Source organism: Melopsittacus undulatus, chromosome 9, assembly GCF_012275295.1.
Source record: "Melopsittacus undulatus isolate bMelUnd1 chromosome 9, bMelUnd1.mat.Z, whole genome shotgun sequence".
Taxonomy (NCBI): Eukaryota; Metazoa; Chordata; class Aves; order Psittaciformes; family Psittaculidae; genus Melopsittacus; species Melopsittacus undulatus.
Window position 1 is genome coordinate 9,431,216 of NC_047535.1, and position 18,895 is coordinate 9,450,110.

The following is an 18,895-nucleotide window of genomic DNA, read 5'->3' on the forward strand; positions in this document are numbered from 1 at the left end:
GAGTATTCTAAGAAGCCCTGTATTGCAGGGTTTTTGTCTTGAACAAGGAACTCTGATTTACAGCTTTTATATTTCTCCTTGAAGAGCTACTATCCACATCATAGGAACAAAATACAGTGCACTCTCACATGATGACACTCCTTGTCAGCTTTCCCACTTGCATATTTCCTTTATATTTTCACCTTTTCATTTCTTTAAGTGACAAAGATGACCAAACAGAATGATTTTGAGGACACCTCTACTTACTATCACCAAACTTAATTTTGAAAGAATGAAATCTATTCCTTTTGCCTTTAAGTATGAAAATATATGCTGACTTGGAAATACAATGACAAAAAATACCTAAGGGCTGCTAACCCCTAGTCCTAATCACAGGCATTAGATTTGTTGTTATACTTTCTATTATTGTTAGGCTGGGGTTGTTTTGTGGATGTTTCTTCCCACTCCTCAAACAAGTTTATCAGAGAAGTCATAAATAAAGCACATACAATGCAGGAAAATACACTGATGAAGAATCAGTTTCATTTGTGAAGAACATACTTTCTATTGAAATAAAAAAGCATGTAATCTAAACCAAATATAAACACATTTCTCAACAGAATATCTATAAAAGAAAGTAAGATTAATATAAAGCTACTTTTTTCCTCTCCATTTCCAAAAGGAATTAACTGAATGTCTTGACCAAAATTTAACCTTTTCCGCTTATTATTGCAGCCTGCCACATCTACAGGAAATAGATCACCAAAACAGATGGAGTGAATAGATATTTTTACCTCCCAGTGGCTGAACACCAGCTGCGGACTGGCCAGGCCACTAGTTCTCTTCCTGATTTCATCAGCGAAACCAAAGCTTTCTGCTACTGGCAGGACTGCCTTTATTATAAACACATCCGTCCCCTCTTTCATCTCCTCTTGTAACACTCTGCCTTCTCTTTTGGACAGGACAGCATATACACGACCTGCAAAGAGATAATTTTAATAACTTTACCAATATATTAATATTCTGCATTGTGAAGAGAAATAAATATTTATCCTGCGAAGTTCAGCATTAAGTAAAATACATAATTTCTTTGGCTAAAATTCATTCTTCCCTTGTAAGAGGATCAATTAAGTGTACCCATTAAATTCAAACAAACAACATATTCTGCCAGTGCAATGTGCAGAACCATGAGCAACACTTAATAAATTATTACTGTATGGATCTAGATAATGCTTGCAGTAGGTGCATTTTATATAATCACATGGCTATTTTATTAAAAGGATCTTTGCCAGATAATGTGCCTAACTTACTTCACTTCTTATAACCAAATATTTGAGAGACATTACTAAGAAATATTACTGTGCTTCAGGAATCATATCTTTGCTACCTTCAGAAGTTTGCTTGGATCAACATATCCTTACATGGTTCTTGTCTCAGATAGTAGTAATAATAGCAGTGCTATTCTAATCACAGAAAACTAGTTTATCTGAAATACTACATGTTTATGTTTAATGTGTTGCTAGGTTTTTAATTAATCCAATCTTAAGTTAGCCATGGATAATTATTTTTCTTTTCCAAATTAACATTCAACCCATTGAAATTCAGTGTATATACCATGAAAGCAGCTGTGAAAATGCCTGTGTTTGACTTTACAGTAGGCATTAAGTTATATTTTTTAAATGTTTCTGCAAACTTATGGGCCATTTTACAGATAAATACTAAGAAATACTTTTGTGTTAAGATAACAAAACCACAAGAAAACCTATGTACTGGAAAAAAGTTTTAGAAATGCCTTCAGTGTGAATATTTAGTAAGTGTTAGATGCCAAATTAAAAGTACCTTAATGAAGAACAAATTTGTATTAATTTCTGAGAGGTTCAAGTATTTTATATATATTGCACTGAAAAAACATGAATGCTGCTATCTCTTATACAGCTGGACAAATCTGGCTCTTAGTGGAAATAAGGAGAAATACATATCCTAATACTTGCCATCATTTTTACTTGACAGAAAGATACCATTAAATACTATAGCCACATACATTGATCTGCATAAATACTGCAAGTCTTTTGTGGGATACTAGAGGAAATGTTGGAGCGGGTTTATTTGCCTTTATCTTTTAAATATAGAACCTGGTCCTTGTTCAGGAAATTCAGCACAGGCACACAGGTAGTGCAGTTAAATCTTCCTGTCAGATGCAGGTAATAAAGCATCAGCTCATCACCAATTGCTTCCGAGTTTACAGTTCTCTAATAAAATGTGGGTTGAAGTGTTCTTTTTATCACCACTGATAATTTTATCTGCACTTGTGCCCTTAACGGGACCTCCTCACTGTTCATCTGACTGTCACCTTTACTATGCACAATAGTCTTCTTACCGCTCGTGAGTAAATTGAGGAAATATTTAAGATGCTATATTTAAAAATCACAAAAAGATTAAGCCATTCTGAAAATAAGTCACCGAGTTTGCCATGCACATACATCCTTTGTTAACATTAACTGAGCAAGTTCAAGTCTATGGAAATTTCACTAAGTCCAGAAAATTTTCACATAGGTAAAGGTTGTATCTCAGCAGAGCTCACAATTCAGTAACTGCTTTTAAAAGCCAGATTAAACATACACACTGTAAAAGAGCATAACATTATGGTCACTGTACATACACTGTGTATATATGATATGCATTAAGGAAATTTGCTAAAGCAAGTAAGTTCAAAACCACTAATGTAGTTCAAACTATTTTACTAATTATTTTAAGTAGGATGTAGAAAACTTTGCATATATACTAACGAGATAAGGTAACATTTATCACAAAGTACTTTAGATGAACATATTCCAGCCATAATTCACTGAAGATTATTCTTTGAAAACATAAAAGCCAGAAGAGAATTTATAGCTTACTAAATGATTTCTAGCTACATATATTTTATCCAAGTAGTCTGGACTACTGCCTCAATTAATGCTATCACAAAGAAGCTACATAAGGTTTTACCAGTATGGGCAGACTGCAGTATACTGAAGACATACTGGCTCTATCTCTACTTAGCTGAATGGCATCAATCACCAAGAAATACTGTAAGATCTTCCTATTCAAAATAGTTGAAAGTTATTTTGAAAATAAGATACTACTTCAAAAACATCTTCTAAGTGCTGCAATGTGCAGAGTAAGTCCTATGCATAACAGACTCACTTTAAATATGTATGAAGTCCAGCTCCTTAAAATATTAGATAAGTCCTGTTCACCACTTCACAGAAGGATACTTCAGTGTGTCAAGTGAAAATGCTAAACAATTTCTGTATTCCCTGCACACTAAAAAAAATAAGCTTCATGCAGGAAAGAAATACTGTGGAAGGACAAGATTACCATCTGCAAGAGCCCAGGGGTCACCGTAAACTTAGAAAAAAGGGAAGGAGGAGCTGCTATTCTGTTTTGAAATCTGCAAGTTTCCATTCACACCAATGTTAATACTCTAAATTGATGTGAATTGCTCCCTAAAGTACTGTGATCCAAAATCTTAATAACTTTATTTAAAGAAAATTAAAGACATGAGAATTGCTGTCAAAATCCAAAAGAAAAGCTACAAGAGAGTCTGGTAAAGTCCTTTCCCTAAGTGTCACTGATACTAGCAAAATTAAAATACAGTCTAGTTTTCAGTGTCCAGCACACAAAAGGGAGAAGGGAAGAAAACCTCGAAAGGAAGCAATATCAAAGGCAAAAGCTAATAATAATTAAACATGTGAAACTAGTTGAGAATATTATTCACCTTTCAGGAGTTTACACAGAACTTCCGTTAAGCAGGACTGTGTAAAAATTGTTTGTTTTCTAATGAACTAACTGTAGAAATGAGATGCTCAAAGTACAAACTACTCGGAAACATTAGGTGTATGTAAGAGCCAAGTCTAAACCCAACGTCCATTAACTGAACACATACACACTTCAACCCTTTTCTGCATTCCTCTTTCCACGCTCCTCTCCTCAGCTACAGTGTAGTTTATTTTCATTGTCAGAAAAGTCTGAGGGAAAGAGCTTTATATACTGAGACAACAAACATAAAAGAGCTAGCTTTCTCAGAAGCCAGCATCTTAGAAACAACCAGATTAATATGAAGATAAATTAAACTCAGTATCAGTATCAGTGTATGGAAGACCAATTAGAAGAATAAAGTAACAAAAGATATTGGTTTATCACATGTCCACTCCCAAATCTTAATGGTTAGCATCCATAATCTTTGCTTCCCCTAGTAAGGATGCAATTTATTACCTTAAACTTCCATAATAAAAATTAAACCCATGAATTTGTAATGACCAAAGTGCATGTCCGTAGTTATTATCACACAACTCACATTCATTAGACTGGACTAATTTGGTTGCATGTCTGAGCTCTAAATTATACTCATTTTATATATATATGTATATATATATATATATATGCACATTAGGAAGCCATGTTTCCATTTGGTTTTATGGCACAACTGATGAGCCGATGCATGTTAATTACATCACTATAAACAATCATGCTTCTTCAGGACTAGGCATTTTCAAAACCAGCTTATACAGTGTTTTTCTGGTTTGAAAATGGATGTATTGCTTATATATAGATTCAGAAGTGTTGTGCTAATGTGCTCCTGGAACAGTGATGTGCAATGTTACAAAGCGTAATTTTGATATGCATTCTTAACTGTTAAAAAGTAATTAAAGACAACTTAAAATGCAGGAGTTCTACATCACATTAAGTGCTAGCTTAAGGTAACATGCTAATAATCTTACCACAAGACACCTTTTGTCAGGCCTATTAGAGAGAATCACCGGAACAGAACAGGATCATGCATCTGTACAAAACAATTGCTCATTCAAATGGCATCTCTTTTCACTGCATGCAATTGTAAATTTTGCTTTTTGAACCAATTTGTTTTGTGTAACTGCTATCATTATGCGTCTGTGCACAACAGCGGGGATTTTTATGACAAATAATTCTTTAATTATTCTATGTGGGATATACTATAATTTCTACCATGATTAGTATAGTTAAAGCAAATTAGTTGATAGCTTAAATGCAATGGAAGCTAGCTTTAAAGAGTATCTTGGTGCACTGGATCAGATTCCACATGCAAGCAACTCCCATGGAAAACTCCAAGAACAAATATTAGGGTAAGTCAAGTGGCACTCTAAGTAGGTCATTAAAACAAATTTAAGTAGGCATAAGTGGAAAGGTAATACAAGTGACACAAATTTGCATGTGCTGGGTTTGCGAAGTGAACAACTTGCATACCAGAAGGATACAGATGCTACAAAAAAAATAAATTAAAACAATTACCAATGGGACTGTAACAGTGAGATCCTCTCTTCTTCTTGATTTATATATTGATTATATTAACATAAACCATCTTGAGATGGCATTTACTAAGATTCTGCACTTATTTTACTAACAGGGTAGATTTCCTCATCTCTTCATGAAACTAATGCTTAATTATGAGGCACAATATTAATATTCATGTTTACTGAATTTGGTATTACAAAGACTTCATAAAAAGACAATGTTTTTTACCTTGCACTTCCAAAGAAGTGCTGCATTGCTATTTATGTGTATGCTTCAGATAAGCTAAAGGAATGATAATTTTCATTCAGAATACTATGAATACTACAAGCACTACACTACTACTGGAGAACTATAAAAAAACTACTGACAAAACTTGTAACCAAGTTACACTTTATGATTCCATCTGATAATAAAACCTCACCTTGGAGCTAAGAAAGCAAATTCTTGACAAAAGTTTTTGTCTGTCTTACCTAAAACTTCTGCAGTAGCCATAATTTCACATGTGTACATTGCTGCCATAAGCCTCTGGGGTTTTGCTTGCAAAGCATAGCGACAGGCTTCCTTCATGGTGGCAATCAGTTGTCCAGAGAATGGACCATAACAATCTGCAAGTAAAGCTTCTCCCTTGTGTTTACTAATTTTCTCAGGGGATCCTGTAACACTTTGACTGCTGTCCTGGTGTTCATTCACACTGCAAACTTCATCAGTGCAACTGCTTGTTAGAGTAGTAGCTTCATTTTGGTTATGTTCTGTGGCAACACATTCCTCTGAATCCTGACTGTTAGTTGATGGAATCTCTCCAACTTTATTTATTTCCCATTTTTCTACTGCAAAACAAACACCCATGAGGGGCTCTTCACACATGGGACCTGAAAGCGTAGCCAGCTGAAATCCACTTACTATGCTGTTATCAAAGTCTCTGTATTTACTCACTTCTTTCACAGCATTCCCAAGGCACTGCCACACAGACCTTTTATAGCCCTCAAAATTATATAACAAAATATTAGGCCCACACTTCCGTGGTCCAAATGACCATATCTGATCAACAGCATTTCTCCACTTTCTTCCCTGGAGATGTTGCTCCAGCTTCTGTTTGAATTCCTTGATCCTATCTGTAGTCTTCTGATTTATCTCATGTTTTTTTTTATCTTCATTCAGAGATGTGTTGAGTTGTTCCATAGTTCGAATTAAGTCGCTATTTTCTTCAAGAAGTCGAGTTACCTCCTCAGGAAGTGGCATTGCTCTTACACTCAGAGTAGCTTGTTTATTGGGAGTAGATATTGTAACAAGCCCATCTGAATCAACCTGAATTCCTTCAGGAATTTTATTTTGGTCCTCTTTTGTCTGGTGTATAACGGCAACTTTCTGCTGTTTTCCTATTTCTTCATTCACCATGTCAACTTTAGGAGGTCTCGTTATTGTCTCTCGGAATGGTATAATAGGTGCTGATACACTAATCTGTACCTTTGCAAACCTATAAAATAAAGTTTAAAAATTAGTTTAAAGCTTTAAAAATACTTTTAAATTTAGGGGTAGGAGGTAGAGCAATGGTCTTCACATAGAACAGATGCTCACGAATAAATCTGATTGCAACACAGATCACCAGAAATGCATTTCAAACTCAAACTCTGAAAAACTTTCTGTACTTCAAGAAGGAAGTGTTGCCTCTTATGTCTTCAGAAAGATTTGGAAAGGAACTGAGAAAATGAAAGAAAGAATACTGCTGCACCTCTATGTAAATCACTGGTTCACATACGTCTTGGTAACTATGTGCTGGTGTTCTCTCCCCTCAAAAGAGATACAGTAAAACTAGGGTTAAAAAAAGAGAGTAAGATGATCAAAGGTATGACAGTTCAAACAGCCTTCAGATATTCCAAAATGCAACACTGGTCTACAAAATCATGAAGGGCTTGGGGAAGGCTGATGAAGATTAACCGACAATCAAACCACAACAGGCCCTGAACTGAAAACAATTAAGGCCCAGGAAAGGATTATGCTTACTCTTTTTTTTACTCTTCCCCAGACATCTGTTCTAGGCCACACTGCTGCAGATAAGGTACTGAGCATGATGGACACTTGGTTTGAATGAATAAATCTGTTCTTACACTGAGATAATAGAATCATAGAACAGTTAGCATTGGAAAGGACCTTAAGATCATCTAGTTCCAATCCCTTGCCATGGGCAGGGACATCACACACTAAACCATGTCACCCTTTGAGATGCTCTCAAAAGATGAGGCACTAGATACGCTGAACAGGCTTTTGTGAAGAAGTGTGAAGTCACTGTTCCATAACCTTGTGGGTTCAGACCAAGAACAGCTAGGAGGGGTTGGAGAGCTGCTATTCCCATTTTCTCCACACTCCTGGCACAGCAGATTCAAATTAAATTCAAGTGCAGGAAACTAGCACTGCAGCACAGAAGCAGGGGGAGTGTTAATGTAGGGTAAAAAAAAAGCACCTCACAAATTCATAGTGTGATTAGCTAGTATAAACCTCAAGCACTATTCTCCCTGAAAACCTAAAGGATCATTCATAACTGTGATTTTGTATCAAATATATGTATACAAGACACTATTCCAATGACTACCTACATTGGAATGCCTTTATGTGTGCCTGAGAAAGGGAACAAATTTCAAGTGAAATAGCTAACTCTTGAACATCACCAGATACGGTAAATTTGGTTACAGAATCATGCCATCATTTCATGCATAGACCTATCAGTAGCAGTCTTTTCTCTGCTGTAAAGGAGAACACAATCCCTCTCCCTTATAGACCACAAGTAGTGTTATTTTATACAGTTACTTCAATGAAAATTAAGTAGTGCTTTTTTTATGAAGTTACTTATGTGAGTGCAGCTTTATACAAAACTAAAATATAAAAGCAACTATGGGAGATAATTAAAATAAATTGACCATTAACTACAGAAAAAGATTAAACTATCAATTTGGTATAAGAAACCCCTATTATTTCAGGTCATTAAATGCTTTCAGTTTGTTAGAAGAGTTTATATTGGAAGATTCTCAAAGATAATAGAATTTCCAAATGAAAGACAACAAACATTTTTAATACTGTGGAAAAATCTTACGTTTGGACTGATGAATAAAAGGTAACTTCAATCTTTGCCTTTAAAGGACCACAGAAGGCACAAAATAAAATGAGGTACATGGCAGTAGGTGAAGAACTTGGTTATATTCCAAGAAAAAAAAAAATAAGAAAAATTATACCAAGGCAGTTCAGTCTGTTTAACTAAAAGTAATTTATAGTCTGCTTTGCAAGAGTGCTAGCAATTTGTAAAGGACTCATTTTGGGTCAAGAGTTTAAAGATACAACCTAAGAAGCTTTGTTTTTTAAATTAAGCTGGGAAATACCCTACACAGTGAAGAAAACCTGTGTGGGAGATAGAAACATTTAGGAAAAAACCATGTACAGCAGACCACAATAAGAGAGTATGACTGAAGTTTCAGCAATATTGTAGTACTAGTAGTTATAAATGATAAAATCTGATTATTAAGGAACTGATGCATTGTTTGCAGCTATGCTATTAACCAACAGCAATTTTTTTTCACATTAGCTCATATTTATTATTTGCCTTGAAGTGAGTACTCTGCAGGAAAACCTTCTGAAATACCACTCTAAAAGGTATTTCACAAGATGAGGAAAATTAATTACTAGTGATTCAAGTGCTCTAAAAGTAAAAGCTTCACATCTTTGAGTATGCCAATGTGTTATTTTACCACCCAGCTAGGATGTGCAGATTTGTTATAAACATCACTATATTTATTCATAAAGGATCACCTGTTTTATCTTCAAGCATAATTTCATGACTTCAAAATATCCTGTATGGTATTTTATCTGTTTACTGTAATCACAGGAGCTGAAAATTGCCAATGGCACCACAGTAAAGCCCTGGGTTTTTTTAGCACTGTGAAATGGATGTTTATTAAGTGCACATTATCAGCATCTTGTTCAAATACATTCTGGATTTAACTCAGCTGAAGATACTGGAATGCTGAAAGCTTCCCATCAGATTTGGAAAATAGCCTGTATTTTTCAGCTCATCTGAAGGGGGAAAAAATGGTCTCAAGCAGAATCTCCCAGGAAATACCTTGTTTGGAATGAAACATTCCTACCACTGGTACAATAAAAATCCTGTGTCTTCAAAGATTTGTAACGGTTTTTCTACCTATTTTATCCATAAAAATTATATGCTACTGGTCATTATCTCACTGCTACAATTAAAACCTGTGGTATAGGCAAGCTAGCAGCAGATCAACGGACACGGAATTCTGTTTTATTATTTGCACATGAAGGTATAAAAAATAATGTCTGATACTGCCAGCTGAATTACACTCAGATTTTAAAACACAGAAAAAACAAGACCATAATTGTAATGACCTGTTTCTGAGACCCAGATGTTACTTACCATTATTTATACAACATTCCTGATACTAAATATTTGTATAGACCTATTTTATTATAAAAATAAAGTTAGTTTCCAGACAAGGATAAGTCACTGATCCTTGTAAAGAAGATGCAGTTAGATTTTCATGCTGCTATAGCTTACATTCAAAATCAAAATTAGCAAAAATTATATTCCAGTATGCATGACTTAAAGGATTAATTACATGATTGTACGGACATCTGTGAGGCTACTATAATACATTCAGGAACACTTATACTTCAGCTCTATCTCATTCTGAAGCTAAAACATTTTGCTGTAATCAGTTTTAAAACAGCCACTACTCAACATCGAGCCTCAGTTCTAATTAGCAGTATCTACAGCTTACAATAAAACAGCTACCACAACCTGAAATTATAGGTACTAATATCTAGGAAAAGGAACTCATCAGCTTTAATCTATATATTTTGAGCCTAAAGAAACAAATGTCTTTGCACTGAGGACTGCACAGACCTAGCAGCTCTAAAGGAACTTACTTGAAACATAGTATCAATAAGTAATACTGTGTTTTTAAAAGCGGTAAGAATGTGTTGCACTAAGTTGTAATGAGGATAACTCTTAAAACATACATAAAATTTTACAACTATTCCAACCTAGCTTTCCTAAGAAGTTACTGTTGTCTGATATTAACTGGAAAGGACATGTGTACAGCTAGACATTCAATCATCCACCACCAGGTTTGCTTTCTGGTTTAGAACGAAAAGAACAGTAAATGCACAAGGAAAGAAGTACCAGAAATTTTTTAGTAAATGAAGTTATAGGAAAGGACTATATCTGACAACTGTTCTTCTACCATGTGAAGAAACATTAGATGACATTAAATGTATGCATATATGCTTGCAGAAAATACTGCTTATTAACAAGAGAACAGATTAACATTAAAAAAGAAAAATCAATCTGAAGAGCAAAATCAGTGTGTACAAGTATTCTGGTCTTGGTGCTTTCTAATTTTTGAGAGTTCATGAATCAGACATCATTCTCCTTGGTTTTTATTTTGTACAAATGGTGCATTACATTCTTAATTGGACTTCTGAACCTACTGCAATTTATCAGTTCTAGAAAGTGCTCATAAGGTGTGTAAGATGTATAGAAGTGATGAGCCAGTGGCTTCTGCCCAGCTGCAAGTAATTTTATAGCTACAAAAGGTTACATTTATGATCCAACGGTAAAACCACTGGTGGATGAAGCTTCTATTTTACTTGAATATAAATCAAAGATATGCATCTGACAAAGAAATACACCAGACACCTACTGAACTAAAAATATGTCTTCCTCCTTGCCCCTCTAACCTTTCTTTCAGGTCATCCAAGCAGCGCTGAAGATGAACTTCTCCTGCTGTCACTAGCACATGCTCTCCTGTCTCCTGGATTAAAACTTGGACACATGGATCAGCTTGGTTTAAAAGCTTCATTCCTTTGACCAGCTGAGGCATATCACCTGGCAAAATAAGGCATTATTAACAAAAGAATACTTAAGGAGCAGTACTTAAAGTAGGATAAAGTGAAACAACAACACTAATTTTCATGGAAGTCTAAACAAAATACATATTTTAGGAATACTTTCAGAGAAGTTTTGAGGTCTTTCTGTGGGCCAGTTTCTGATTACAAGCTACAAAGTGTGGTATGGTTTAAGAGCAGCAACTGAGCATAAGCTATACTCATTATTTGTCACTAACAGTTTATGTGCTGATGATAAAGCATTATATAAACATAACCACTGCACATATTTGAACTGATTGCACATTCTTGTTTTACATAGTTTTACAATAGGTTACATAGTTTTACAGTAGGTTTAGTATATCAAGATAGCTACCACGTTATCTTGCTTCCTTTTATACAATTAGCTCCAGATACAGATCATAAACAGCTGAGAACCAACAAAAAAATTGAATGTTATCAACATCAAGTGATTAAAAATATCACGAATTCACTCCTCTTTTTCACAAATTATCAAGAGATATAACCTTTCTTACTTATTACTACTGTTTAGAGTCATCTTTCAGTAAATACTTTTATTTCTGCGCAATCTTTCATGGCTAAGTGTAGTAACCTGTAAATTGCTAATGCTTATATTGCTCCAAAGACATAAATAATATGTTAACTTTACTAAAATAAAAGCAGAAATGATTCCATATGGATCACTTAAAAGACATAAGAGCAAATGAAGCACAGGAAGGGTTTAAACTATCCTGAAGCCACTGAAAAGCTTTAATGCTTACAACCTGAAAAGGGGAAAAATCAGGCATATGAGAGCTTTTCAGTGAAACAAAACACAGCTGTCCCTAAAATGAAGGTGTTTAAAGAGTCACCTTAAAGTTAATGGAGAATGAACAACCACAGCTGAATCAAATTTGGTTAGATTACATCAAAGCTATGCATAAACATCTCATGTCAGCAGCCCTTCATAATTAATATTTATTTTAAAAAATAATTAGGATTCAATTTTCTTACTTTACATATGGGGTAAAGAAAGCTCACAGGCTTTCTAGGTATGCATATTCATGTTCAGAAGGAAGAGTGACATTAAACTTGTCACTCACTTGGAGACTATTGAAAGAAATATGATACTGTATCATTAATGCTAAGCTTGTAAGAGTATAAAAGAAAAGTATCTTTGGAAAACAGACATACAAATAAACAAGAAGTAGAAAATACCAAAGTGTTAGTTCCCATGGCCAACACAGTTGAACATTTTCAACACTGCCTTCTGCATTTAAGCCCACTAAGAGGAACGAATAGACTTTATATTTTTTTTTCTTTTAAGGCTTATGGGAGCTATTAAGGAAAATTTTGACATGAATGTGAAGATATGCAGTCATTTTGTAAAATACACATAGGGAAATAATTTGTACTGATTTGAGTCACTTTTCCAAATAAGCAGATGCAGTTGTGAAGTAGGTTTGCTGTGGAAATCTGAGGCACCCATATGGCTCAATGTGTTAGGGCCACCTCACAACTATATGCAGCCCACTGGACAACTGATTGCCTTTATGTTAAGGCTGCAGTGGCCAAATTTTGCTTGTCTTCCTGTTACTGCAAGCAGCAGCTGATTTTCAGGAAATTTTTGCAAGTGTAGCCATCTTTGAGGCTTCCCTCCTTCTAACAAATCTGCTTCAAACCATAGATACAGAAGTTACCAGGGAGGATAAATAAAGCAATCGTGTATGAATGCTAAAGCTTCATTTCCTTATGGAAAAAAATTACTCCAAAATTGGTCAGTAGTTCTAGAATTACATTCCTTTAACATTTTGAACTTAATCCTACACTCAGTAGAACCAGTAATTTCCAATACTTTCAAAACTGCTTTAACAAATGCAGGATGTACAACATATGATTACACACGACAAACAGGTGCTGAGCTGTACAATCACTTTCCAAAAAACATGTAATGCCAGTGTTAAAGAATTTTGTAACTGCGCAGAAAGACAGTTATTTTGGTTCTACTAACACTACAACAAGAGATTGAAATTGGGCTGAAATCCAAATACATCCAGACATATCCTACTCTCTCGTGGTGGGGTATTAGAAGCAGCACTGCAAATCTGTACAATGATCTTAATGATATAAAAGAATGTCTTCAGAAGGGAAATCCCAAAGATATACTCACCTTCACGGTAAAAGAACAGTGAACCTTTAGCATCACATAAGGTCTTACTTGTGGAACAGTTAAGTCTGACCATAAAGGGCACAACAAAGTCTTCTGTGTCTCCTCACCTACAGATACACAACCTAGCCAGCTAGAATTCACCGGGAGAATAAAGTATAGCCCTCTAGGCAACACATATTTCTTTTATACTGGGTTAGTCTCTTATTCAGTGAAGAGATCATAAACTAGCCAGATGATTATAAGCAGGAAGATGCATTGCTACCACACAATTTGCATTACAATCTTTATGCTCCTTTAAACTTACTTGGATGTTTTGGTTCAACAGCTACCCGCACAATCGGTGTTGCTTCAAAGTTGAGAGGTGTAAATGGTGGACAAGCTGGTGATGTTGACAGTGTTGCAGACTTCAGCACAAAATCTTGCAGGCCTCCTATTCCTAATAGGAATTGGGAAAACAAAAAAAATTGGAAAAAAAAACTAACAAAAAATTATCCACTGTCATATTCAATGAGACTAAAGACATGATCATGCAGCTAAAAAGAAAAAAAAAGCTGAACTTATTCTTATTACAAAACTCAGATTTAAAAATTCCTCACTGTTCATTTAATGTATCTGTTAAAATATTTGCTCACAATCTGGGTAACTCAAGTCTCTGGAGTGACATTCGATATTTAATCTCACAGTTGCCATTGCATTCCGTCTGTATTTTAAAAAGGCATGTTTACTACTCTAAACAGAATGGACATGAGGACTTTTTTCCTTTCTAATACATCCAATCCTTTGTACAGCTTAAGACTTATTCTTGCTGGATTAAATTTAGAAAAATTTAGACTGTAAGAGCCCTCCAATGGCCACCCAGTCCAACCTCCAGCCCAAGGCAAGGCTAACTTCAAAGTCAGATCAAGTTGTTCAAGGCCTGGTCCAGTCTAGTTTTAAAAACCTTTAATGATGGAGACTACACAGCCTCTGTTGGCAAGCTCCTCCAGTGCTTAATTACTCTTGCTGTGAAGAATGCCCTTTTTTTCTTTTCCTTTCTTTCTTCCCACCCTCCCCCCCTTATGCCCACTTGGGATTCCCCTTTTCTGTAACTTGAATGCTGTAAAATTTAATTTATGACATAGTAACCTATTCATTCTAATCCCAATATATTTTATTATGCTGGCAAGATGGAGAATATTGAGCTTAAATTGCAGTGATAAGAAAAAAATATATTAAAAAACCATATTAGCTATAAATCTGTAAAGTAGCTGCTGTAAATGCATATTTAGCCTCGGCTGGCTAGCACATTAAAGACAATTTGAAACTATTGCCTTCAAATTCCTAACCAACAGGACATCATTCATAATTTAGTCAGTGCTATAAAAACACTACCAGAAGTGTTTGAGTAATAAAGACAACAAATAAAGCTGATATTGATATATACAGTCACTTTTCCCAATTCTCCTTCATTCATAAGCCATGAGTATTGCAGCACTTCTAACGAAGTATAAGTTAAATGCACGTATAACAATAGAACAAAACTGAAACCTTCAGCTCATAATCTATACCTGCTTAAAAAATTCACAATTGTACAGTGCAATATATTTCTGCGTCTTTCTCCTCATCTGTCCTACTTGCCCAAATAGTGATAAGCAGAGAAGTTCTTAACTCCAGCTCCTTATTATTACCCTAATACTTTTTCAGGTTCCTCTTTTGGCTTACTTGTCTTTTCTTGAGGCAAGAAACAAAGAGGATCGGCTTTCACCCTATGAGATCATGACGGAGCTTAAATTCTGAAGAGCCAGTCTGCTGCAGAGCTATCATCTGCAGAATCAGGGCATTTCTACAGCTCTGAAGGCTGATTGTCTGGCCAGAAGGATACGCCAAAACCTAAAATGTCATTATTTAAGTAAACCTGTCTTAAACTAACTGGAAGCAGAACAGCATTCAATGGCTATAAATGCAAGATAGCAGATGCTGTGAAGAAAATAAATCTGTATAAACTCTGTGTTGCACCTGACCTATGACCAGTATGCATTTCCTCTTTTTCACTTATTCAACATGTGGTTTGAATGAAAAACAAATGCTGGATCATCATCACCACCAGGGACTGAGAAAGGGATGGGCCCATTTTATTCTGATCTTCTCCAGCTGGTAAAAAGAAAATGATTTAGAGTGGGAGGTGAACCAGAGAAATCAAGTTACCAAATCTTACTTCAGATAGACTCACTCTCTTCTTTAACACATTACTGTGCTCTTACTACTATAAAGAAAACCTAAAGCTCTCTGCTCTTTTGTTTCACTTATGAAGGGAAAAAAAACATGAATTATACTAGTGTCTGGCAACAATGGTATTTTATAAAAAACCCCTGTCAGTTTTCATGAAAATCTGTTAGGTTTGGAACCTGAGTGTTTTAATTGCTTAACTGCGTGAGCTGGCACAGAGCAGTGTCCAGCTCTAATGAATCTATTTCGTTTACAGATTCTTAGCAGTGAATGCCAGCAAAAAGAAATAAATAAATCCATAATGATTAAAGGTTCTTGGGCACATTTTTACATAATATGATTAAGAGTATACTTATGTATTTTCAGAATAACATTAGAAAAAGACATAACTAATTCCAAAGTACCACATGATATGTCAATGGAAGAATTCATAAATCTTAAATTTACTCATTATTCATCCCACTGAAATTTACACATACTACTTGAGATCACAACTCTTAAATGTGTATTAATATGTTAACTATGTGAATGGACTTAGAAAAGTCACTCGAAAATTAAGCTTATAAATGTGCCTCTAGTTTTAAGATCTCTCTCCTTGTTTCAGCTGGGATAGAGTTAATTTTCTTCCTAGTGGCCAGTACTGTTAGTGCAACTGGTTTTGTCCTGTTCAACCCCTGAAGACAGACATTACTGTAAGACACACATTTTACTTCATATTTCTTTTTATAGTACAATAATTTTCAAAAAGAAAGGACCCAAGGTAAGAAAAAACTGTTTAAGCAATGAAGGGGAGATTAAATACTGCTCTTTTGTATTAAGTTAGCTTAAAGAATGAAATACTAAAAAGCCTTGTAAGTATGTTTGAGATGTACAATAGTGACCTCTCAAAGAATTCCTAATCCACTAAGTATGCAGTCTGTCGCACAAATCAACATGCACACTGGTAGGCAGTTTGTAGTACATTGCTTTTATTTATTAACTTATTTTAAGAGAAGCTGGAGTTAGAAAAGTCTATAGGAATTTTCAAGCATGAGTATTAACTTTATCAGGAAACTGCTCCTTTTTATTAACTCTGCCTGTGGTGTGCCACCTGATTTTTGTACAGAAGAATAGATGCTGAATTATGACTGTTTGGGGAATGTATAAACTTCAGACACAAGAGTTTATAAAAAACCCCTCATGAGAAATATCACATACTTTGGTACATGTGTAACTACTTCTAACATCGTACTTGGTAGCAAAGCCTTTTCTTCAGAGTCAGGAATCAAAACACCTTTTAAGATTTTATAATGTAAGGCAAAGAGCCATATCTACTAAACAGTTAGTACTATAAGTGTATTTTTCTCTTGTGCATAGTCCTGTTGAGATTAAGCGGATTATAGTGTAGAGAACTACAAAGCAAGTTACCCATGCTGAAAAGTCAAGTCTACCAAGGAACACCACCTTAGATGTGATAGTATGAGACTAGATTATTTTTTCTTGAATTCATTAAATAAATGCTTTGCTCCTACTGCAGAGTAATAGTTTTGTTATGAACTAGCACCCTATGTATTACTGGTCAATAAATAAATACAGTGACTGAACTCAACTGGACTTGAATAATAATGAGCACTGGAAAATACCACTCTCCAGGGCTCTGTGTGCTGAAGACTTCACTGAAAGAAAGGCAATTTTACAAAGTTTAACACTCAGATGAAAACACCCAGAGTAGTACTAGTTCTACAAACTTGATGCCACCTATAAAAGAAATGGGCAAGACTCCAAATACGATGTGGAGATTTAATTTTTAAAAGTTTACAAATTATCTCTCATCCTAAAGAACCTAATCCTACATGTAAATATCAAACTGATTTTTGCTAGCATATACTAAGAGTATTTGTATAAATGTAACTAGCTGCTTTTTACATAGACTGTGTTCAGATTACTTGGACAAATCATTCACAGTAACCAGCAATAAAACTATCTGAAAGTATTAAATGTATTATTTCAACAACCATTGTCAATCTGTAGCTTGGAAATAAGACATCCTCCTAATAGAGATAGAACTTATGAAAAGCCTGTGAGATAATATTATGAAAGATGTTCTGAGTTTGGTTGATTGCCATTTAAAAGTAGACTAAATTATGGTGTACATCAGGGAAAATTATTACACAGATGGAGAAATGTGAAATTTACAGTGGTCCTTCTTTTGTTGAGTCCTTTCTATCACTTGCCCTAGAAGATGAGAATACTAAATCAAGTATATATCTATTTGTACTAGTGTTTTTTACCACATGGTAGAAACTAAATGGCAAAAATAGCTAAGAACACCATAAGTAAAATTTTCAAAAGGAGTAGGAGATTTAAGACAATCCTCCATTTACTTTTCACCTCTATGTCTTGCTGGTAACCACTACACATCAGACAATCATTTTGCTATCTTTAAAGATAAAGTACACATTTCCAGATGAATTCAGCTATAAAGATATGAACACGTAATAGATCAAGATATATGCAGTTAGTTTTAGCAGTTAATGTTCTTTCAGGATGAAAAAAATGAAAGAGACACCACCACTATGCTTTACTTTTCAATCAGATAAGGAAATAATTTACTTTCCAGTATGAAAATCAAACAAAGAAGAATTAAAGCTGTTTAAATTTTAACTTCTGCCACATTATTACTAGCCTCAGCACATTAGTTCAGTGGATCTTTATCTTTTCTTACTGACTATATCACCACTTTAGAATCCATGGCTCCTCTGGAATGGAGACATGTCAAGCTTTGGACTAACACCATAAGGAACTAAGTAAAGCAAAAAGCAAACGTTAATCTTCCCACTAAGACTCTGTCTTCACGGAAATACATAATTTCTTATCAACATTCTCTGTTTAGAAAGATTAAGACTTTACAATATGCAAAGCTTTCTGGTTTAAATGCTCCATGCACTAAACTAGTATCAGTGAAGAAAGACCATGCAAGCTCATTTGTAATTCATGTAAAAATAGGTGTGACATGAACTTCTGTAATCTACAGAATCTGAACTCTTAAAATGACAATGTGCCTTTTGTTTCAAAGGGAGTCTACAAACAGACTAAGATCTCTATACTGGGCAGTAATATGATTACCTTTTTTTCCTTCTTCTCCAGTGACACATCTTTGAAAAAAAAAAAATTTAAAAGGTGCCTTAAAAAACACGTACAAGAAAATAAATTCACAAATCTTAAAAATCTGATTGGCTCTTGAATGTTTCCAGTTTCTCCTTAAACAGGCTAAAAGCCAGTTAAAACAGAAAGAAAAAATACATTTGCTAAATATTCAATATAAAAAATAATGAAAGTAATTCCATATCAATC

At 34.7% G+C, this 18,895-nt stretch overlaps 1 protein-coding gene across 1 annotated transcript in view; it reads right to left on the reverse strand.

Annotated features, from left to right (window-relative positions):
* The window catches only part of EFL1 (elongation factor like GTPase 1), a 76,394-nt gene that overhangs the window by 12,245 nt on the left and 45,254 nt on the right, over nucleotides 1-18,895 (reverse strand). The window contains exons 16-19 of the mRNA XM_005148732.3: nucleotides 13,662-13,793; nucleotides 11,041-11,188; nucleotides 5,763-6,766; nucleotides 774-958 (exon numbers count right to left, since the gene is read on the reverse strand). Coding sequence (XP_005148789.2) covers nucleotides 774-958; nucleotides 5,763-6,766; nucleotides 11,041-11,188; nucleotides 13,662-13,793 — 1,469 coding nt within the window. The remainder of the gene's footprint in view (nucleotides 1-773; nucleotides 959-5,762; nucleotides 6,767-11,040; nucleotides 11,189-13,661; nucleotides 13,794-18,895) is intronic.